General features: G+C 47.6%; 1 protein-coding gene across 3 annotated transcripts in view; it reads left to right on the top strand.

The window, feature by feature from the left end:
* Positions 1 to 7438: 7438 nt before the first annotated feature.
* The window catches only part of CRACD (capping protein inhibiting regulator of actin dynamics), a 35704-nt gene continuing 19142 nt past the window's right edge, over positions 7439 to 24000 (top strand). Inside the window, exons 1-7 of one of the 3 annotated variants that reach the window (XM_060148119.1) lie at positions 7476 to 7552; positions 9549 to 9570; positions 15246 to 15410; positions 18059 to 18127; positions 20352 to 20534; positions 21190 to 21560; positions 21666 to 23971. In XM_060148119.1, coding sequence (XP_060004102.1) covers positions 7476 to 7552; positions 9549 to 9570; positions 15246 to 15410; positions 18059 to 18127; positions 20352 to 20534; positions 21190 to 21560; positions 21666 to 23971 — 3193 coding nt within the window. Of the gene's footprint in view, positions 7553 to 9548; positions 9571 to 15245; positions 15411 to 18058; positions 18128 to 20351; positions 20535 to 21189; positions 23972 to 24000 lie in introns of all 3 variants that reach the window. The other 2 variants (XM_060148120.1, XM_060148118.1) reach the window with 2 other exon arrangements.

Genomic DNA, 24000 nt, shown 5'->3' with positions numbered 1-24000 from the left:
GGCAGGCAGAATCCAGTGCAAGCCTAAAATGGGTCTGGGAGCTCAGGATTTGCAGTCCTACTCATTGATTTCTGTATCGTTTTTGAAGGATTTCTGCCTGTGAAAGGACAGATCATGTTACTCACTAAGGTCTTTTGCACAATACCTTTCCCCTAACCTGGGTCTGACCTTACTTACAAAATAATATAGCACAGAACCTGAGGGATGATAGTCACACAGAAATAGGAAAGATTGGAGTTTTGTGGGAAACGCTTGATGAGTTTGGTTTTGTTCATGTTGAGTTTGCAGAGACAGTGGGCTGGAGACACGTGGCTAGAAGAGAGTGTAGTATTGGAGTTAGATAGACAGTTATTAAAAGTGATTGTTAAAGCCCAAGGAGTAGCCTCAGGTTGTTCTACTCTCTCTGCCTTTGGAAAGATAACCATAGAAGTCAGTGAAGAGTTGAGGAGAAGATGCAAAGCTGGCCTCCATGGGCTGCTTAGAAGCCTCTGATTAGATGTTTGGAATCCCAACCTCTCTGCCTATAACAATATCATCAATGACAACAACAACAAAACCTTTCTTTGCATAAAGGCCCCAGGAACTTCTGCTCTTTGGACCTCTAAGTCCAAACGGACCATTTTTCTGGCATCTGTAAGTCATGGCTCTGCGATTCTTCTCTAAGCTTATGAAAACTCTTCCTCAGAGCCCCATGTTGTTCCAGATTTCCCAAGTGGACCTCTTTTCCTCTCCTTCTAGAGTTTGCTTTTCCCACATGTGCTTGACATTTGACCTCAGGTCTTGTTTACATTAAGATGTCTGTTAAATGACTGTATTGACAATCCTTCAGTTACAAGTTAAAAATCTGGGGGATTTTAGAGGCCTTTCTATATCTCACTATCGATCAAGAGGCTACTCCGTGTTCTAAGCATCACAAGAAAAGTTCCCACACAGCAAGTCCCATTTCTTCCATCTGAGCAGATAGTCTGAGGGTAAGTTGCAGCACTGAGGCTCAGAGGCCCCTCGCCTCTTGACCCACTCATAGTAAATGGAAGGGGGGAGAATTGGCCTACTGTGCAATCAGTTGTGAAAGATCTTTAAATGTCAAGAGTAAAGAAGTCCAGATGAACTCGGTTAAGGTACAATTTGTGGTAAATTGCCCCTCCATCTCCTAATCATGTAGTTTATAGTTCCCAGCTGGTTAAGGACAAATATTCCCACCGAGCTCTTTGTTCACTAGAACATAATTTCAAGCTGAGATCGCCACACGTGGGCTATTCAGTTTCCATTCCAACCCTGCCTGAAAATCTGGAACTTTGGGCAACCTTCTTACCCACTCTTTGTCTCAGCTTCCCCTTCAGAGAAAAGGAAATAATCTACATTGTAGAGTTGTTTGGAGCCGACATTGGTAACCATGATGACCGAAGATCTAAAGTGACACAAATTGCCAAGGATGTAACGTTAACTTGCATTATGTAAACTGAATTATTTAGAAGAGAGTGTTCATTAGTGTAACTAATAAACCAATGACCATTCTCCTGTACTGTTTCTTCTCAGAGCTTTAAAAACCAAATATAGGAAGAAAAAGGTACAAATGTTTTTTATCACTTTGAAAAGTAATCCTCTTAAGAACAATGGCCTTATCAAAAAGTAGGTTCTGGGGCTTCCCTGGTGGTGCAGTGGTTGAGAGTCCGCCTGCCGATGCAGGGGACGCGGGTTCGTGCCCCGGTCCGGGAAGATCCCACGTGCCGCGGAGCGGCTGGGCCCGTGAGCCATGGCCGCTGAGCCTGCGCGTCCGGAGCCTGTGCTCCGCAACGGGAGAGGCCACAACAGGGAGAGGCCCGCGTACCACAAAAAAAAAAAAAAGTAGATTCTGTCATGTGTAGAGAGTTAATAAATATCAAAAAATTATTTAGTTACTTTCGCTTCTGGCTATGATGAAGTAGCTTGTAGCAAATCGGTGCTCCCACCAAGAACAACTGGAAATACATATAAAATATTAAAACAGAGACATCTGTTTGAAGGTGTCAGATTGCTGCTAAGGCACCAGACTTGAGCAGTGAGATCCTGGAGAGAAGGGAGGCCCACTGAGTTGAGGCCAACTTTCTGCAAATTGCTTCTCTCCTGTTGGCATTAGTTGACTCTCAGGTGCAGGTCAAGGCTCAGGGTGGCTGCCAAGAGGAGGACAAGGCAGCAGGGCTGTAGGCAATCTCATGGAGCTGGGAACACAAAAATGAGAGTTTGAGGCTGCCACGACAGCCAGGACTTGAGGGACTAAGTTCCCCCCAAGAGAAGAGAAGCCCAGAATGAACCTAAATCTAGGCAACCGTTTTCCTTTTGAGGAATCTGTTGATACAGCTGCACAGGAATGCAGGCTGAAAAACAGGGCAGTCTATGGTGCTGGAAAGACAAAAATTGGAGTTTGAGAATCCACCAAGGAGAAGGACCTTAGAAAATAACACGGATTCTTAGTTAAGACTCCAGGAGGCCTGTACCCTACAAGTGGGGATGAAGCAGAGGTAGTCTGAGCCTGACAAAGATTGCTAACCAGCCAAGATCAGCTTGGTTTCCGGTTGGATTGAGGTGTTTTTGCTCCTTTGCTGCTTGCTAGAGGAGCGAGCAAGTCCTCTCTGAAAGGAGAGAACCCAGCCTCTACAGTTTTGTGTGCATTATGTGCAGAATTCAATTAAAAAATTACCAGGCAGTTAAGAATCAGGCTATGAGGAAAACAAGATAATAGAGATAGAGCCAAAGGGGACTAAGATATTGTAGTTTCAGACAGAGCCTTTTAAACAATTGTGATTAATATAGTCAACAGAATAGTTGACAAGGTGGATAATTTCACTAGAGAACTAGAATCTATTAAAAAGGATCATATGGAAATTCTTTCTTTTTCTTAACATCTTTATTGGAGTATAATTGCTTTACAATGGTGTGTTAGTTTCTGCTGTATAATAAACAAAGTGAATCAGCTATACATATACATATATCCCCATATCCCCTCCCTCTTGCCTCTCCCTCCCACCCTCTCTATCCCACCCCTCTAGGTGGTCACAGAGCACGGAGCTGATCTCCCTGTGCTATGTGGCTGCTTCCCACGAGCTTTCGATTTTACGCTTGGTTGGAAATTCTTGATTTGAAAAATGCTACTGATAGTAAGAACTCAGTAGGTAGTTTTAACAACAGACTGGACACCACTAAAGAGAGGATTAATGAGCTAAAAGCTAGGTCAGTAGAAAAATCCAGACTGAATCATATTGAGTAAAAAGAACAACAGATACAGAAAAGAGCATGAAAGACATGTGGCTCATGTTGAAAATGTCTAACATTGGAGAATCAGAGGGGGAATAGAGAAAAACGGGGCAGAAGCAGTATTTGAAGAAATAATGGCTGAGAATTTTCCCAAACTGATGAAAGACACCAAGCCACAGGTTTAAGGAGTATTATGTACCCTAAGCTAGATAAGTTAGAAGAAATTCACATCTAGCCACAACAGACTAAAACTGAGAAAACCAAAGACAAAGAAAAATCTTAAAGTCAGCTATAAGAGACAGACTGCTTGTCTTTTCAAAGAAGCAGTAATATAAGTGCATCTATAGAAATTCTATAGCTAACATCATAACTTAAGGTAAAATATTGAATACTTTTCTGCTAAGTTTGGGAATATGACAAAGTCCACCATTACCACTTCTACTTAAGTTCATATGAAGATCCTAGCTAATTGCAGTATGGAAGGAAGGAGAAAGGAAGGAAGGGAGGAAGGAGAGAAGGAGATTGAAAATGAACAAATAAAACTCTTTTGTCATAGATAACATGATTGTATACATAGAAAATCCAAAAGAATCAACAGTCATTATGATGAACAAATAAATTTATCTAAGCCTAGTTATAACATCAATAATCAATAACCAAGTGGCACTTTAATATTCTGCCAATAAACAATTAGAAAAATAAAAATTTTAGCCTATACCATTTACAGTAGATTTAGAAACATCAAATATGTAGCAATAAATCTATCAAAATATGTAAAAGACCTCTATACAGAGAACTACAAAACATTATTGAGAGTAAGTAAAGAGGATCTAAATATTAATAAATGAAGGAATATCCAGTGTTCATGGATTAAAAGATTGACTGTTGTAAAGATGTCAGGTATCCCAAAGTTTATCTATAGATCCAATACCATCACAAAAGTAATCCTAGGAGTGTATTACAGTCTGTGTGTGTGGGGCTGGCGGGGGGGGAGTTTATGTAGAAATGCAGAGACAAGAGTAGCCATCTGGGGAAAAAAAACAAAGCTAGAGAACATAAACTGCTAGATATCAAGGCTCATTAAAAAGCTATAGTAACTAAGACAGTGTGGTATTACTGCTGTTAAAAACAGACAAATAGACCCGTAGAACACAGTCCAGAAACAGGTTCACACGTATACAGTCATTCAATTTACGACAAGTCACTCATTGTCTTTAAGCCTCAGTTTCCTCATCTATAAATAGGCTTAATAATAGTGGCTTCCACATAAGGTTTAAATATGATATATCACAAGGATTTAGGTGTTATATTAAAGAAGTTAGCACACATGGAGGGGACATAGAAAGTGCCCAGTAACATTTAGCCAGTATTAATATTACCACTGTGACTACCACTATTATTATAATTATCACTACTACTACGATTACTATTCATTTTCTCTATTTTTCAGTAAGATCATCTGGAAGTGGGGACATTAAATCCTGGTTGGCAACAAGGAATATTTGGGGCAACACAGAAGAGCAGGAAACTGTCAGTTCTTAGCCTTTCTGGAAAAAAGAATTAGAGCAGAGAGTTAAATTTCATGAATCAGTCAAAAGATTGACTTGGAAACTGGAAGGGAACTTGGCCTAGCGCTGGTGTATAATGTACATACAACTGTGAGACATTAGTAAGCATTTATTAAGCATCTAAAGTGGACTTGTCCATATATGTGTTTATAAGAATATTTCAGAGCCTGAGTGCGTATATAAGCCATTTGTAAAAACACTGTGTAGAAAATGAAGTCAGTCACCTCTTCTTTCATCTGAATCATAGCCAGGGATCTGAGAAAAAAGTTTAGACACAATATTAAAAGGTTTGATTCCATAACTTTGAATGGAAAGTTTATTTCATAGCATCTTTAGGTGAACTTGGAAGTTCATTTTGTAGCATAGATCACAAAGTCTCTGAGGACAGGGAGATAGTGATACATTTAATTTCCTTTTCATATTCATATTCATATGCTAAAACAGTGCCTCATATTTCATAAAGTGGGTTGCTGCTATATAGTGCCTTGTGCTATTTAGCCGAAGGCTTACCCATTATTCCAGCTGTTTAGTGTCTCCAGCCCTCCCATATTCCAGCCCACGTGGCATTGGCATCCTGTCTTCCTCTCCCACTGACCCGCCCAAACCCCATCTCACTCATGGGAAGGAATACTAGAGACCTTCCACCACTTTAAAACACTTCAGCTGCCTGGCCTGGGATTGTATTCAGCAGATCTGAATTGTTTCTTATGCTACAACTTCTATTTAGGCGACTTTAAATAAGGTTATTTACTCCCTGAGTTTTATTTGCCACAAAATATTGGTGATGAGATAATGAAAGTAAAACTCTCAGCACAGTGTTTTCATCAAAGTAGGGATTGGTGGTTATTATTATTATTGCCGGGGGGCTTCCGTGGTGGTACAGTGGTTAAGAATCTGCCTGCCAATGCAGGGGGACACGGGTTCGATCCCTGGTCTGGGAAGATCCCACATGTCGCGGAGCAACTAAGCCCGTGCGCCACAACTACTGAGCCTGTGCTCTAGAGCCTGTGAGACACAACTACTGAAGCCCACGTGCCACAATTACAGAAGCCCGCGCACCTAGAGCCCATGCTCTGCAACAAGAGAAGCCACTGCAATGAGAAGCCCGCGCAGCTCAATGAAGAGTAGCCCCCGCTCGCCGCAACTAGAGAAAGCCCGTGCACAGCAACAAAGACCCAACACAGCCAAAAATAAATAAATAAATTTTAATATATATATAGTATTATTGCCGAAGATCACACAGCCAGGAGGCTCACATCCCAGTCTTCTGTTTCTAAACCTCATATGCTTTGTTACCATGCTGCTCGTAATTTGGCAAATTTGATGGAAAAATTTGGTACTCGGGCTTCCCTGGTGGCGCAGTGGTTGAGAGTCCGCCTGCCGATGCAGGGGACAAGGGTTCGTGCCCCAGTCCAGGAAGATCCCACATGCCGTGGAGCGGCTGGGCCCGTGAGCCACGGCCGCTGAGCCTGCGCGTCCAGAGCCTGTGCTCCGCAACGGGAGAGGCCACAACAGTGAGAGGCCCGCGTACCGCAAAAAAAAAAAAAAAAAAAAAAATTTGGTACTCAGTCTTTCCAAGTAGGTCTAAACTTGGTCGGGAACCTGCCTGCTGCATTTCTGTAATTCAGTTCAGAGGTACAGCTGGCGGACCATTTCCCCCAGTACTGCCTCTTCTTTCTTGCCCTAGGTCACTGATAAAACCTCCAGGTGGAACCCCTTTCTGGGGAGGGGAGAGGGAAAAGTGGGGCTCTCTCACCCTGAGAGAGCTGCCTGTGTGCCTGGCATCATGGAAATGTGCCTGCCTTGCCTTATGGGGAGTGTGTGATTCTGCCCCTGTGTGTTCCTTCCCAGAGGTAACTTAATTTCCAAAATCAAGTAAGGAACAGTTGGTGTCTGCTGCTTCCTCTTGCTGCAGTTCACCTGGCCTATACCTCACAGTCAGAAGTCCAGATTTCCTTGAAGTCCAACCTTTCAACTGAAAAGTGTTTATTGTTGGGTACCTACCACCTATAAGCCATCCAATGCATGACACCCATTAGAATCTCCTTAACACACATTTCCCCTCCTCTTCTCTGAATTCCTAGAGTCTCGACAGAGAGACTCTTTATTCCTGTAGTCCCTATAGCAATTCCAGCCCTCATCAAGTCTTTGTTTTAGATGTATATATCTTTCTTCCAATTTGATTGCAATCTGAAAGAAAGAAACTCTTGCCTCTTACTTCTAGATCTGCATGTTACTTAAAAACTACTTGTTGACAAGACTTTACTGGGCTAAAACTGATAGTGACAGCTCATCAGGAGAAAGGCTCCTACAGTTAACATTTCTGCAGTGCCTTCTGTCCTGGGTTCTCTACAAACAAGTAGCAGTCTGAGTTCTCCCACTGAGTGGCTCTGAAACATTGTTGTGTTGGAGACATGCTCCCTTATTCCAGTGGGACCCTTCTGTCTACCCAGCTACTTGGCTGACCTCTCACAGAAAAGGACACCATGCTGGAAGTGCTTTCTGAATGAGACCGGGGATGTGGGTGGAGTCCCCTAAATCAGGAAGAAAAGGAAATTGAATTGCCAAAAGGAATCTTATCATCCTAATAAAATGAAGCACATGATTTGCATTCCAGGTCCTTCAACTATTCTGTGGGAACCCGGGCGTTTTCCCATGACAGTATTTTTATCCCTGATGGGGGAGCAGAAAGTGAGCAGACAGTTCAAGCAATGTCACAGGACAACATCCTGGGCAAAGTCAAAACTCTTCAGGTAAGACAGCTTGAGATTGGAAGGTCAGAGCCATAGGGAAGGGGCCCGGCTATGGAGGGAAGTGGGGAAAGTTCCTAACTTGGCCTTGAGTAGTGGATTGGGAGTCCAGGGGATAGCTCCTGGGGAGAATGTTTGTTTTCTCAAACCTCACTCAGTTTTCTGGAAGCTTCTGTCCACCTGTGAGAGGTTCACTATCACCGTTGTACCCACCTACATAACACCCCCTCTCCTTTTCTCTCAAGTTGTTCCCTCATTTTTAACTGGACTTAATGAGGACAAGTACCCTAGAGAGGCTGCAGAACTTGGGTGAGAGGAAAGAGCTCCTGACCATTAAGTGTTGGCCATAATCCCCGAGCACAGGGTTGACTGCCAGCTGAGGGTATGCACAGCAAGTGTTCCCATTCCAAGTCTCCATACTTGGACAGTGAATGGTGAGACTCTTTATTATTCTGTTGTGTTTGCAAATCTGGCTGCCCTGAGCCACCCTGTCTCAGAGGGGTGCTGTGAAGCTCTTCAGCTTCGCTCCTGTTCACACTGCAGAGTGGGCAGTTTTCCTACATAAAATTGACTCCGATGGTAACTCCTTAAGAATGAAAATATAATAAAATAATTTTTCACTAAATGAGATTGAAATAACGGGGAGTCCAGGAAAAGCAAGGGGAGCAAAGACCCCTGGGATCTGACCAAGTAAGTTTGCCCGAGTGCTCAGTAGAATTCACTCACCCGACAGAAGTGCATAAGCAAGCACTTCTCTGAGCTGGGGGTGCTTGGAGGCAACGCAGACGATGAACAGGGGGCTCTGGTCTGCTGGTTTCCATCTAAGTCTACAACAACGAATGAACCAATAAATGAATGAGTGAATGAACCAGCAAAAACATAAAAAATAAAGGGGACAGCTGGCTTGAATAGCTACTGACACTCAAATTTTTCTATTTTCTTGAAATATTCTTGTTTCTACTGGTTATTAGCTATGTATTTTGTGATCTCTGTTTGGTTACATATTCCACACACACTCAGCTGAATATAGCATATGGTGAGGTGGGAAATAGCCAACACCCTGAAACCACACCCAAACTTGCCTAGATCTTTGTACCTACCACACCCCTGCCCAAGGCCATAGTCCTGCCCTCAGAACTAAACTAGGCATTCCTTCAAGTTTCAGCTTTCCTAACTAGCTCCCCCGTTCTGGTTCTTGCTGGTTGTACTGCCACACGTTTTATAGACTCAGAAGAAAAAGTCAGCTGTGTCTTTTCATAAGCTGGAGAAGGGGGAAGGGTGTGACGGCCAAAGAAAACCTCGATCCCCTTCCTCCTTACCTTTCCTTCTTGAAGTCTTTTATTTCCTGGAATATTATTGCTACGAAGTAATGAACCCTCATAATACTCCCTTTCTAAGGGGAATGACTTACAGATTTCAGTCTACAAAACAACTGTATTTTACAAGGGCTTTCAAGGAGTTCTTTAAAAATTAGATAATAGTCTGTCGTCTTAAATGGTATCAGCTTTGTAATGTCACACCACCTGCCACTGCCACTCCAAGAAGTGGATTTGGAGTTGTAAAAAATAGATAATTCCTCAGTATTGAATATACAGAAACTCAATAGAAATATGTGAATGCCAGTTGGTTGTCTTAATGATGTAAGCCATAAGTTTAAAGAATCTGATCTCATAACTAATAAAATGTAGAACAACTAACTTCCCTGAAGCAACAATTCTGATAAAACAGGAGAAGAAATGTGAGTGAAGCAGAATAGCTGTCTAATTGGAGTGCTCTCCTTTGGACATTATCTACTCATACAAGGTCTGCCTAATTTTGCTTCTGCTGCATGGATTCACGAGCTTCCTTACAGCTCTAAAGTTATGTTTTTAAACAATAAAATAAGAGACTTTTGCTCTTCGAAGAGGGAAATGGGGACCAGTATCATAGCAAATGTGATTTTTGGAGTGACATAAGATATAACTGTATCACCCCCAAAAGACTGTGCTTTATTTTTCAGTCGACTAAGCAGTATGTTCCTGGTAAGTTGTAGAAATAGTAGTTAACTTTATTAACTTGCATGAATGCTTTGCATTTTTCCATAAAAACGTTATGCTGGTATTGATGCTTAGTCAGCAGCATAAAAGACCGCCCCCTCGTAGACTCCAGCATGGAATGAGGGTGTTTAGTTACGTCAGAGGCATGTATGTTTTTTATGTCTGAAATTGTCCTTGTGTATGTGTGTATGTTTATTTTAAAAAGAGAGAACTAATGGCTAACACCTATTTGACAGTAAATGTCCTAGCAAGCTGATTTGCCACCATTATTAAGACATTCTTTTGAAATGAGATTTCTACTGGAATGTCATTTAAAAAAAAAAATGCCATTTTTCTCTGGCTTAAGAAACTTCCTAGTCCTTGGAAACCGGAGCCACGCCTGTAATGACTGCACTTGGAAAGGTTGCCCCCTAGTGTCCACACGTAGTCATCTCAGCCAGAACTGTCCTGTGTTGCACCCGTGATGGTTAGTATCTGTCTGCTGATGCTGAGTACAGAATGACTGAATACAGCGTAAATAAGCCTGCTCTTTTCTGAACATCTTCTCTGAACAAAGTGAATCTACCACCTGCCAAAATTTCTGTGGCAAGCAACTGAACCTTTAAAAGAAAAATTACTTTTTTCCCCTGAGTATAAAAATAATTCATGTGCAGAGTGAGAACAGATTTTAATATATAGGACAGTTACAGGGACAGAAACAACAGTGCTGCCCTTTTTGAGGACCCTATCCATAACAGCCGGTTGTTCTATGGCCAGTGGGTGAAATAAAAAGCCCCCGGCAGGCCTCTGCCACCACCTAGCTGTGCAGCCTTGGAGCAGGTCCTTTAACCTCTCTGACCTTCATGTGCCCTATCTGAAAAATAGGAGGATGCATGTGATGGATGATGTGAAGGGCCCCTCCAGTTATTAAAATCTGCCATTTATACAGAATCACTGTTCACCTGCTGTAGCACAGAGTGGCTTTGTAAGCTTTGCACTTCACTGCCTTTGGACCACAGTGACCTTGATGTTCCCTCCAGCTGCCCAGAGCACAGATAGGGAGGTGGCTGTTTATTTCAGATCAAACCAGGCTGTGAAGTGTGTATGCACCTATCGATGATAAGACTCAGGAACATCACAGTCTAAGCCTGCAAGTGATTTTTTAGAATTATACCAGATCTTTGTCAGAAAATGCTTAGTCTATTAGTCCACAGACTGTTTAGCTCAGGAGGGAAAACCTCCATATTCAGTAGCTGCTATCTCCTGCTGAGCTGGATTTCACTTTAAAAAATGCCAAAGTGTCTTACCTTTGAGGATTTGGGCACCTCATGCAGCTGTCGAGGACACAAAGAATAAATAGCTGCTCTTAGCCACTTGTGCACAGAGCAAACGTCTTTAAATCTGTGTGCTTTTGATTTTGCTTGTTCTTTTAAATTCATTTTAACTATGGGAGTATACGTAGTTCGCTCAAGAGGACAGCAACTTTATTCTTCTTCTGCCTTGTTCTTACAGACGTGGTCTGAAGGATGGCTGTGAAAAGTCTGGGGAAATCTAAACTGGCAGTGTGAGAGCTGCAGAATATGATGGGCTTGGAATTTCCACACCATAGGAGAAAAGCCTCATAAATATGGATGTGCATTCCTATAACATCATTCTCCAACATTCCATATTACAACAAAATGGCCCCGTTTGAGTGAATAAAATATCACCCCTTTTAGCTCACATTCCAGTCTAACAGTAACTCCATTCATAGCCACAAGTAACATGGACTCAGTTTAGGCACAGCGGTTCCACTCTCCCCTCTGGCTATTATCTCAGTACATATAAAGAATCCATGAGTATGTAAAAAATATATATCTATATATGGAGGGAGTGGTAATAGTTTATTTTCCTGAAAACTTAAGGGCAAGCTCATCTCAACAGACTGGTTTTCAGTGATTGCTTATATCACAGTTCTTCCCATGACAATGCCTGAAAGGTGGGCAGAATAAAAGTCACCAAAAAGCCACATTTATCCCCATATTCAATTCACTCGACACCTGAGATTGCCAGATAGGTTTCAGCAGTCACCTTTTAGTTGTCAGTAAATCACACAAAGTGTCCAACAGCCCAGTCTCCTTCGAGTCAGCTGAAGGAAGCATTTGGAGTAGGAACCCCACAGGGCAGGTGCAAGGGCCTTGGCCTCGAGAGCCCAAGGCTCATTCACCATGGCCCTGGACCTTCAGCCCTGGCCTGGCCTGTTCCACTGTCTCGTTCCCAACCACTGCAGGGTGTGTCTGTGAAGACAGCCCTTTGTCTGCACAGAGAGGCTGGAGCCCTCTCCCTAGACGATGGCCGTCATTTCTTTTTTTTTTTTTTTTTGCGGTACGCGGGCCCCTCACTGTTGTGGCCTCTCCCGTTGCGGAGCACAGGCTCCGGACGCGCAGGCTCAGCGGCCATGGCTCACGGGCCCAGCCGCTCCGCGGCATGTGGGATCCTCCCGGACTGGGGCACGAACCCGCGTCCCCTGCATCGGCAGGCGGACTCTCAACCACTGCGCCACCAGGGAAGCCCTATTTCTTTCATGACTTGGGTCCTCCCCTCCTCCATCCCACGCCCTCCTCTCAAGCTCCCTAGCCAGCAGCCCGAACTTGTTTTCTCTAGAGGGATTTTAAATCCAGCTGTTTTATGGAGATGCTCATCGTTATTCTCAAAGGCAACAGCATTGTGTTTCTTTTGCCAGGATGCCCATATCTGTGACATAAATCAACCCTCTGGTATACACACACATTCTCCCTCCCTCCCTCTTCCTCTTCCTTCTTTCCCACCCACCTTCCCGACCCCGACCCCGACCCCGCTCCCTTCAGCTGTTGTCCCTGCCACCAAGGCTGCAGCTTCTCCCTGTGCCTCTTCTCTGCCCCCTGCACCCTCCTCTCAAGTTGCCTCTTTCTTTAACTCTCTACTTCATTTCTTAATATCACTCTCTCCATTTCCCAGCTTTGTCCCATGTACCTTATTTCACCTGTTCCTATTGCATCTACTATTTTCTCCCATTTTCTCTTTCATTTTCCATTGGCAGCCATGATACCCATCCCATCTTTGGAGTTTATTTCAATCCAGACTAGGATTACATTTGGCCATATTCTTTCTTTCTTTTTTTTTAACCTAAGCATCACGGTGGACCAACGTCAGTGTTCTAAAAAGTGCCCTAATGAAGAATAATATCAGCATATTCATTCTTTTCTGTGATGGTGGCAGAAATCCTAACTAAAGGGCATTTAGGGTATTAAGCCTACTCTTTTCTGAACATACCCTCATCTTAGACATTCAAGAGCATTGGTAGATGGTACACCCTGACAGCAGGGGGTCTCCATCTAAGGTGATTGGGAAGTTTCCAGCTCTTGGCCAGCACTCCTAGAGAAGGGATAACTGGTCAACCAAAGGCTGGGCTGGGAGTCCCAGAATGAATCCCTGCTCAGGCTGTCACTAGGATGCTGGAACTCCTCCGGCCACTTCTGCCCACGTCCGTGTCCCTCTCCCACAGGGTAGCAAGTGAGACGGGCCTGTGGCTTTGTTACACCGTGTCCTCTCGTCTGACGCCATCGGCTGTTCTAACTGTGCCTGCTTATTGATCTGCTTAGAGTAGATACTAACTGCCGCTTCCTGCTAAACTTGTTTTTAGAAGATACAATTTTTCAGCCTTCTCCTCCCCGAAACCCTTTTAGGCTGCTCGAGCTGTACTTCACTGGCTGAACTCGGGCTTTTGATGTGTGCTCCCTCCCTGGGGTGCCAGGGGAGCCAGGCTCAGGCTGAGATACCAGCAGATCAAATACGAGTCCTTGTCTCTCTGTGCTCCTGACTTGGCATGCTGGGGTGCGTGCCCCCCGGGATGTGGGGAGGGGGGCCTGGGGCTCATCTCTTTCATGTCTCTGCAAATCTCACCATCCACGATGCAAGGCCGAGGGGGAGCTGAGTGAAGGTGGGTGGATTTGATATCCTGGAGTTCAGAGAGAGAAGGGGAATATTTCCCTCGAGAGAGCCCTCTGCTGGGGAACTTCAGTGAGGTAGTAAAAAATGCTGCATCCTCTCTTTCTTTCTGCCCCTGAAAGAAGAAGGAAGTGTGATGTTAAATTTATGAGAACCAGTGGAGTGCAATGAAAATAACACTGAATGTGGAAGAAGACATGGATTCAAATCCCTTTGGGGCCACTCATTCTTTCCATAAGCTTGAGCCAGTCACCTCTCCCCACTGGACTTCTGACTTTTTTTGTAAAGTGAGGGGGTTGGATAATGTGATTGCTAAGGCTTTTTGCAGCTTTGTGGGATTAAATATTGGCCACGTTAGAGATAAATATCCGATAATGTAGTCTCTATTTTTTTTTCCCCTTGAAGCATAAAAAGACTGTGAAACCCAAGTACCTAGATCTAGAGCAGTAATTCTCAGCCGGAGGCGACTTTAGCCCCCAGGGGACATTGGACAAAGCCTGGAGGCATTTTTGGTTGTCTAAACAGGTTGAAGAGGGGTTGCTACTAGCATCTGCTGTCCTGGGGTGATGCTAAATGTCCTACAGTGCATGGGACAGCTCCCACAACAAAGAATTATCTGGCCTCAAATGTCAGTAGCGCCGAGCTTGAGAATCCCTGATGTAGATAAAGGCAGTAGTTTGTACAATATGTTCGATTCAGTACAGTAGTCTTTCAGATGACCACGGCTTACCTCTTTTCCTTCCTGTCATTCACTTTCTCAACCCATTAAATATTTTCTATCTAATATATCTAGCCCATTAAATATTTTGTCTCTTATTAAAAACTATTATGTTTATATATTTTTCTTCAGGGAATAAAATTCCTTTTTTTAATCTGGCTTTTCTCTAATTCTGAATACTATTTATCTTCCTAATTTCTATCCCCTGTTTTTCCCTCCTTCTCCCCATCCATTCAGCTCCCTCCCACCAGTGATCAGTCCCTCTTTGGCCCTTCCTCTGGCCTCCTTCTCTGTCCCTTACCCACTTGGTTCCTTCTGGCCGGTAGGGCACAGTGGGTAGCTGCAGCAAGGCGAAGAGGCCGTCCTATTGGCAGGACAAGATTGCTTCCACCTTTTCCGTGAACTCAGCATCAATCATGGAAAGACTTGTGGGCCCTGGGGTCTTCTTCCATTTGGCAGTGGTACCCACTGTAACCCGAACAGGATGTTCAAGCTAGGGGCTGGTGAGGAAGGTAGATGAAACCTAAATATTCAAGGGGAGATATGTCCAAAAGGGCTGAAGGGTTCCCTTCTTTGTGCAACCACAAGGGTCTTGATTTCCCCCAGTGGTTTTTGCATTTCATGAAACTATTTTCTATCCAATTTTTGTACCTTTAAAAGACTTTTATATAAATAAACTTATAGGTTAATCAAAAAATTTTTGTCATGCCCAACTTTTGGATCAGAAATACGGTCTCTCTGCCCCCCTGGAAATGTTGGCATCTCCATGAAAGAGGTGGCTGGATGAAAAAGCTCACGGTTCGAAGGTGGGAAAGAAATACCAGGAAACAGATTCAGTTATTACAGGACTGCATCAGGGTTTACTGGCATGGTGTCTAGTCTGGAAACTAGTCGTGTACAGAATATGCCTCAGTGCCTGCTAGCTATGGGGAATCTGGCTGTGGTTATTGTGAACCGCTTCACTGCTTCAGAATGTCTTTCTTTTGTTTCTCTCCAGCGACAGTTGGGTAAGAACATCAAGTTTGGGCAGCCACCACCCAATGCCATTCCCATGAAGAAGGCAGACAGTGGCGAGGCTCGCTTGGAAGAGGATCCGGTCCTGACCAGTCCCATGGAAATTGTGACTCAGCAAGACGTCATCCTCTCAGACACCGAGAACAAAGTAAGGCTCCTCCAGGGAATGACTTGATTGCTAATAAGCCCAGGAGGGTGCTGGGCAGGGGCATCAGTAACCCTGGGCTCTGCAATGTAGGGAATAAGGTGGGAGAAGCTTTCCTGATGAGTAGCCCAGGGCTGGAGGGCACTTCCCGGGCCAGTGCATTGATCTGCAGGGGGGCCAGCTTGGAAGAGGGGGAGGCAGGGGAGACGTGCCCCTTGCCCCAGCTCTTCCCAGTGTCTTCCACTTACTCCCGGAGACCCGGGCTGACCCACCTCTTCTGGGAGCCTTGCCTGGCTTCACCTCCAAGCTGCACTATCTCCTCTGTGCCTTCACTGTCATCCTTAGTGCTTCTTACACATCTGTACTCCGTCTGCATCTGTGTCCACGTAACTATTTTCTCTGCATCGCTAAACGTTGAGTTCCTTGAGGACAGACTGGATCTTACGTGTCTCTGTCTCCCCAGGACATCGTTACTGCTTACTTGCACTGAATGATTACTTGTCAAATTGGACTAATATAAAGGGAAATGAGGAAAGAAGTAGGTGCTCAATAAGACAGAACATATCAAACAGACCCGCTTGAAGTCTACTTAGTGTGGAAAGAAAGTCACACTGGTCCAGCACTGTCCTATCTAAATTTGGTCTCTTGACACTTTGAAAGAAACACTCTGAGCATATCCTGAAATGAGAGTCCCTCTAGCAGCAGAAGGGACACCCTCAGGCCTCTTACAGGAAAAGGAAGAAAAGTCCTACCAGTAGCTAGATAAACTGTTCTCTAGCTGAGGCTCCGAGTCTTCCCATGCTTAAAAGAAAGTATTCTCTGTGCTGTGCCTACCATGGTGCCTGAAATGACATTGGGTGTTATTAAGATGCCCCTGGAAGAAGTTGTGCTTGTTATCAGCTAACATGTCATCAGAGTAGAACAAAAGATAAGTGACGTGTAGAGCAAAGGAAGGAAAGAAAAGGTGGACAATCTCCTCTGTTGCCCATCTCTGCCTGGCCCTGGCCCTTGCCCTGATGACTCCTGGCGCCCACAGTTGTGGGTGGTGGTGAAGCAGGCGTGGGGCCCATCTCTCCCACTGGTCCAGCAATGCTCTCTCCAGCCTCTTGAGTGCTGGGCAGCAGTGTGGGTCATCAGCCTTGATTCAGGGATTTCCTATGGACCAAAGCAAATGTCTTCCCTGTTACTGAAGATGTAATAAGTGCAGGGCACTGTGGCCTGGGGGAGAAGGAGGGTCATTCGTTCAGCAGGTGCTCCCCCAGCTGTGGGCATCGCAGAGATGGGTCAGATTAGACAAGGGGCTGCTTCCGTGTCGTTTACATTCTAATGAGAGGAGAGTCAGACGACAAACAAGTCAACAAATAGATACATATCATAATTTCGGATTAATAAAAATGCTGCACAGAAAATAAAACAGGGTGATGGAAAAGTGAGTAATATGGTTGGAGAGAGGCTGCTTCTTTAGATAAGGAGGTCAGAATAGCCATGAGCAGAACCGGAGGGGTAAAGGGTGTTTTAGGAAGAAGGGAGAGCAAGTACAGAGGCCCAGAGGTGGGACTGAGCTTGTCCTGAAGGAGGAACAGAAAGCAGGCCAGTGGGGACGAGGGCAAAGGGTAGGTAGAGCACAGTATAGAGGCTGGATCATGTAGACCACAGGAGAAGGGGTGAATTTTGTTCGAAAAGTAATAGGAAACCTCTGAGTAGTTTTAAGCAGGGCAGTGATAATCTGATTTGTGTTTTCTAAAGGTGTTTCTAAGTGTGGTACAGAAAAGGGACTGAGGTAGGGCAAGCTGATGTTATGGCTCTGTAAGAGACAATGAGACCCTTTTTTTTTTTTTTTTTTTTTTGCGGTACGCGGGCCTCTCACTGTTGTGGCCTCTCCCGCTGCGGAGCACAGGCCCCGGACGCGCAGGCTCAGCGGCCATGGCTCACGGGCCCAGCCGCTCCGCGGCATGTGGGATCTTCCCGGACCGGGGCATGAACCCGCGTCCCCTGCACCGGCAGGCGGACTCCCAACCACTGCGCCACCAGGGAAGCCCCCAATGAGACCCTTTTGTAAATATGGGCGATACAAGACGGAAGGTATAGCTGGTGCCGATGACGTGATGTGCATGTACCCAGGGCAGGCAGGGCGACTGGGAGGTGAATCATCAGCCTTTTTCTTCTCCTTCCTTCCTCCCTCCCTTCCTCCCTTCCTTCCAAGTTTTCTTGCCTCCTCTGGTCATCCACTTCCTCAGCCCAGCCCCTGTGTGCCCCTGGAAGGGCCCTTCTTTCCTTTTCATGGGGTGGAAGGCAGCCAGCAAAGCCGAGAGCTCTGAAGTTGGGGCCCTGCTTCCCAGGTCGGGTGGCAGCAGGGCAGCACCTGAGATTCTCCCATCAGTGGGGACACACATCAAGGACTGAGGTTGGAGACCGCCCAGATGGGAGATGTGTTGAACTCGGGGGAGAGGGGAGCACACACCGTGCCCCGGGAGCCCTGGTGGAGTCCGGACATTAGCAGAGTCCCCGCCGTGAACCTGCCGGCTCTCTGCAGCCAGCTGCGCCCCTGCGTGGAGGAGGGGGTGGCCCTTGCCTGCACAGACACTGTCTGGTTGTCTGCCCAGGACTTCCTGTGCTGGCGTTTGACTTGAGCACTCTCTCTACTGTTCCAGTCCAGTGAGACGCCAAGTTCTCCGGGTCCTCTGAATCTGCCTGGAGCCGGAAGTGAGATGGAAGAGAAGGTAGTATGATTTGAACTTGTGTATGCAGCTTCCTTACTTTAACTTCCATTCTTCCTTTTGTTGGGCGATCTGCTGCCTCATTTTCCCATTCATAAATGCTACCTTTGTCCATTACTTTAAATTCCTTCAAAATGCAACCAGTGGTAGATGTTGGAGCATCTGTTTCTATGGTGATGTAACTGCTGGAACTGAACCCTGCTCTGAAAAAGAGCCACACTCCCGCCACGCCTGTGTTTGGGGTCTCAGGTGTTGGTAGTTTTCCTAGGTGTATCGTGTATTTTAAGACACCGGTAAGCCATTGAAAAAAACATTCAAAAACACCTGAACGTAAAGAGTGTGTAAGGAAAAGTCTCCTTCTATTTAGAGATGCCCCCCAAAAGACCTTAGCATTTCTCTACTTGTGTGTATTTTTGGTTTTTAACTTACACACATTCCACTGAAACCTGGGACGTTACCTGCAGGAGCCTAGGGAGCCCTGTGGAGATCACGTGCGCCACTTCTACAGAGGCCAGTCCGCTCGCATGAGGACCTTTCACCTGCACACGGGTCCAGGGGTCTTCCCGGGGTCTGGCAGACAGTACGGTGAGAACAGGGCATGTCTCTGAGTCTTCTGAAGGGGATGACTCAAGACAGTTCCACCACCCAGATGAAGAGGCCCAGCTTGAATAACTAGAGACGAAACATGGCATTAAATCTCAGCTTGAAATGCTTTATCTGCGTCTTCAGTCTATCACATTTGGCTTTAACTCCTCTTACTCACACATCCATTAGGGGATGGAAATAAATGTTTAATTCATCTCTCTTCAACAGTAGTTTAGAATTTGACACCTATTATAAAGAGAACCATAAATAAATAAAAGCTTAGGAGACCAAAGGCTGGGATTATTTTTCCTTACTTCCGTGCTTCTTGTCATAAATTAGTATTTACTGAGCGTTCGTTTTGCTCTTGGAGCTAGCTGGCTCCTTTATCTTTGTGCATAAATATGGAAGATAATTGCAAAAAGCAAAGCCACCAGCTCAACCCCATTGACTCTGCCCTTGCTGTGCACGGACACAGTCAAAACAGGGGAACCCTGGCCTCCGCTGATGCTGAGCCTGTATCTCAGCTGCTGGAGAAGGCAGTTAGGGCCGTGAGCGCCCTCTGCTGTGCGGTGGCGTGCTGTGGCCAGGAGCCCTTGCCTCGCTGCTTGCCTGTGAATACTCTGAAGTTACAGGCGTGGCTCCTTACCATCTGATTCAGCGTGGACTGTGAGCCTGCGTCTCTCTGACCTAACTAAATGCATACGGTTGGTCTGAGGTTGCGCTTTGTAAGTGGCCACACCTGTACGACAGAGCCGCAAGCAGTTCTGCGGCTCATCCTCTGCAGAATTGCCTTTCCCCCGTGTGTAGCCCATTTCTGCCCTTCACCTTCTCACCCAGGCCTCCTCCTTTTCACTTCCAGTGCACCAGTGCTCGGTGACTTTGGCATGATCGTGCTAAAACATTTTTGCTGATTAGAAATTTTATGCCCTAGGCAGAGAGGTTATTATACTTTATTGTTCCTTCATTCTTTTAGCAAATATTTATTGAGCACTTACCAAATGAGATTTGCTACTTGGGCATTAAAGAGGATTGATACAAAGGCCAGAAAGACACATTCCCTGTTTGAGGAGGCTAAAGTAGGAGCTGAGGTATGTACACACCATGTCTGTGTAGAAGGCTCTTAGAATTACAGAATTCTTAGCATAGAGATGAGCTAGTCCAGCGCTTAGCAAACTACTACTTATTTTAGGCCTCGTGGCCATAAGTTGCAACTACCAGACTCTACTTTGTTCTGCTCTTCCTTTCAGCGCAAAGGCAGCCAAGGGCAGTGGTGTGGCTCTGTACCAGGAAAACGTTATTCAGCCGAACAGTCTTCAGGCAGGACTGGCCCACCTCGCCTGTGTCTTACTGACACCTGGTCTAATCTAACCCCCGTACCATTCAGAGTAGGAAAATTAGTCCCCGAAAGATTAAATGACCTTTACAAGTTAATAACAGATTATCACTGGCAAAACAAATACTCAACGTCTTTTGATTCTAAAAGCAGTGTTCACTTCACTGTGCCCACGAGCCCTGCCCGCATGCCAGCATCTCCTGGGCCAGGTTGGGCAAGGTGCGAGCTCCAACCAGTGCCGCCATGCCGGGATTCCTTGCAGGTTGTTCTCTGATCCGGACTGACTTCACATTTCAATCTCCACCATAGGCTGCTCCAGTTAAAACGTCTCGGCCAAAAAGGCACTTCTCCTCTGCCGGCACCATCGAAAGTGTCAACCTAGATGCCATCCCCCTGGCCATCGCCCGCCTGGACAACAGTGCCGCCAAGCACAAACTGTCCATTAAGCCAAAAAACCAGAGGGTGTCAAGGAAGCACAGGCGACTTGTCGGGGTACGTATGGCCCGGTAGACACCCTTGCTGGCTGGGCATTAATGTTGCCGAGCAGGATGGTGCCGTTGAGGGGCCTATGGAAGGAGCTCGGTCTGTCCCCGTCAGGGATGGCTGTGTCTCAGGCACAAGGGTGAAGGGGCCCATTTCCTTTCCACCACCCTTTCTGACGTGTTGCCCGCCGGTGGCTGGTGGACCTCAGAGAGAGAGGCTGCCTTCCGAGGGGCTCCGGACACTGTGTGCTTTGCAACAGACGGGTGGCCCACTTTCCTGTGCCACGGCTTAGCCAAAGCTTCTTCAGTTTGATTAGAGGAGACTTCTCAGTCACAAGTTTCAGGGGACATTGATGAAGCACAAATTTCATTTTTCCTCCCCTTTCTAATGCTGGACTACCAGTTTTCCTATGATTATTCATGTGTATTAAAAAAAAAAAAGAATTTGAGGATGACATGTAGAGAGGAAACACAAAGATGAAATTCTTTTCCCCACCCCCAGTTTACTCTTGGTGTGAGGGATACCCGAGGTTACCTGTCTCTGCATAGAGAGGGGAACATTGCCCCTACTTTTGAGATTAGGAGGGCCACCCACATTGTGAGTAGGATTGTAATGGTAGCCTGTGCACAAGGAAAGCTAATTCTGTTTCCCTTACCAATGTTAGGATCGACAGAACGAGCAAGGTGGCTTCCCGCATCAGCTGTCCCTAGACCAGAATGGGCACCCTGGAGAAGACAAGCCAATCTGGCATGAAGAGGAGCCAGAGGCGCTGGACTCGGAGGAAGAGAAGCGACGCCAAGAAGAATACTGGCAAGAACTTGAGGCCAAGTGCAAACGGCAAAAGGCCGAAGCGGCAGAGAGGCGACGCCTGGAAGAGCAGAGGCTCCAGGCCCTGGAGAGGAGGCTTTGGGAGGAGAAAAGAAGGCAGGAGGAGCTCTTGGAGGAGGAAGGGGAGGAAGAGGAGGAAGGAGTCCAGCTAGAGGCAGCAAAGAGGCAGCGTGAAGAGGAGGCGCAGAGTCCGGAAGAGCCAGGCTGCCGAGGCCCAGCTCGGAGGGAGCAAGACGAAGAAGGGCGCCTGGGAGCCGAGGAGCCGGGTCGCCTGCAGGAAGAGGCGCGGCGCCTGGAGAGACGCGCGCAGCAGGAGGAGCTGGAGGCGCGGAGCCGGCAGGAGGCCGAGAAGCTGCGGCGGGAAGAGGAGGAGAGAGCATTGGAGGAACTCAGAAGGCTGGAGGAGCAGGGGCGGCGGGCGGCCGAAAAGCAGCGGCGGGAAGAGGAGGAGAGGCGGCAGGAGCTGGAGGCGCGGAGGCGGCGGGAGGAGGAGGCGCGGAGGCGGCGGGAGGAGGAGGCGGAGGCGGCAGAGGAGGCGGAGGAAAAACGGGTGCAGGAGCTCAGAAGGCAGGAAGAGCTGGAGGCGCAGAGACGGCAGGAGGACGCGGAGGCGAAGAGGAGGCCGGAAGCGGAAGAGAAGCTTCAGGAAGCACCGAGAGTGGAAGAGGAGAATCAGCCGCTGCTGGACCACAAACGGGGCTTGAGGAGCCCACTTCAGAGCGACACTGCAGAGAAAGCAGAACAAGAACATCTGACACCCGAGAAGCCAAGAGAAAACTCTGAGGAGCCGAGTGTTTGGGTGAAGCAGAGCCCAGAGGCCACCGAGCCATCAGGCGAGCAGGCCGGAAAGCAGGGGGATGTTCCCGGGGAGCAACCTTGTGGATGGCGGGAAAAGAGGGAAGAAACCAACGCAGAGCTGCCCCAGAAACAAGAGGCCCAGGTGGAAGAGGCGTTGGCTCCAGGAGAGAAGAAAGAAGCTGCCGCTCCAGAAACAGACAGAAGGGTGGAGGAGCTCAGATGGCAGGAGGTAGATGAGAGGCAGACCATGCCCAGACCCTACACTTTCCAGGTGTCATCCGGAGGGAAACAAATTCTCTTCCCCAAAGTCAATCTGAGCCCCGTGAAGCCCATGAAAGATGAGGGGCTCGCCTCTGGTCCCCAAGAGCCCAAGGCCCCCAAAGCCAGCCCGGCCTCCCACGCCCTGCCCTCGTCCCTGAGCATCCCACACACGGCCATTCTGGTCACGGGAGCCCAGCTCTGCGGCCCGGCCGTCAACCTGAGCCAGATCAAGGACACGGCGTGCAAGTCCCTCCTGGGCTTGTCAGAAGAAAAGAAGCACGTGGATGTCCCCGCCCTGGAGAACCCACCCCGAGCCCCAGGCGACCCCCGGGCAGGCAGTGGGAAGACCAGGCCCTCCCAGGAGTCTCCGAGCAGCGCGGCCGCGCTCGCTGAATGGGCTTCCATTCGGTCCAGAATCCTGAGGAACGCAGAGAGTGACCAGCGCGGCGAGAGAGACCAGTCTCGGCCGGGTGATGAACACACGCCCAGGGGCCGATGTGATTCCCGCGGGAACCTCCGGAGGACCCCGCCGGTAAATGCAAAGTTCTCCATTAAGCCTGCCTGGCAGAAATTCTCTGATGGGGGCGGGGAGATCTCCAAACAGAACACGGAAGCGGAAAGCGTTAGAAAAAGATCCCAGCCCGGTCCCAGCGAAGAGGCCCGGCCCCAGCTCCCTGCTGCTGATACTAAAGAGACCGTGAAGAGTGCAGAGAAACCGGGGGCACACCAGGAGCCAACGGACACCACGGAGGGGTGCAAATTTGCCAAAGACCTTCCATCTTTCCTTGTTCCAAGCCTTCCTTACCCTCCACAGAAAGCAGTGGCCCAAGCAGAACCCGTGGTCACTTCGGACAGCGAGACCACAGGTGGAGCAGGAAAGCCGGAGCCCGTGATGCCAGGTGGGGAGGATAAAGCTTCCCCTTTTGGAATAAAATTGAGAAGGACCAACTACTCCTTGCGCTTCCACTGCGACCAACAAACAGAACAAAAGAAGAAGAAAAGGCACAGCAGCACGGGGGACAGTATCAATGGGGCGCCGTCAGCTCCGGGGAGCACAGCTGGAGAGAGAGAGACGGAGGCTGCGGCCCTCAAGCATGGCCCGTCCCTCCCCACCGAGAGGAAGCAAGCCCCGGCCCCCTGGAAGGACTCTGCTGAAAGCCCTCCCAGCCACTCTCCTCTTGCAGCCCAGCCTGTGTCCCCGGCTCCAGAGCAGGACAGGGCAGCAAACAGAACGCCCTTGGCCCAGAAGCCAGCCCTGGCTCCCAAGCCCGCGGGCCAGACTCCGCCGTCCTCCCCGATCTCCAAGCTGAGCAGGCCCTACTTGGTGGAGCTGTTGGCTCGCCGGGCCGGGAAGCCTGACCCGGAGCCCGGCGAGCCATGCAAGGAGGGCCGGGACAACGGGGGCCCCCGGACGCCCTCACCCCCGCCGACTGAGGAGAGGAAGGACCAGAAGCGGGATGAGGAGGAAGAGGTGGAAACAGAGAGGAAGCCAGCTTCCCCGGCGCCGTCTGCCGCCCGGCAGGAAAAGCCTTCCGCGACACCCGAGGCGGGGAGGAAAGGTGCGTAACCGTAGGTTGCAGAACCTCTC

This window comes from Lagenorhynchus albirostris, chromosome 4, assembly GCF_949774975.1.
Source record: "Lagenorhynchus albirostris chromosome 4, mLagAlb1.1, whole genome shotgun sequence".
Taxonomy (NCBI): domain Eukaryota; kingdom Metazoa; phylum Chordata; class Mammalia; order Artiodactyla; family Delphinidae; genus Lagenorhynchus; species Lagenorhynchus albirostris.
The sequence above is the reverse complement of the archived record's forward strand: the minus strand, read 5'-3'. Positions and strand labels throughout refer to the sequence as shown.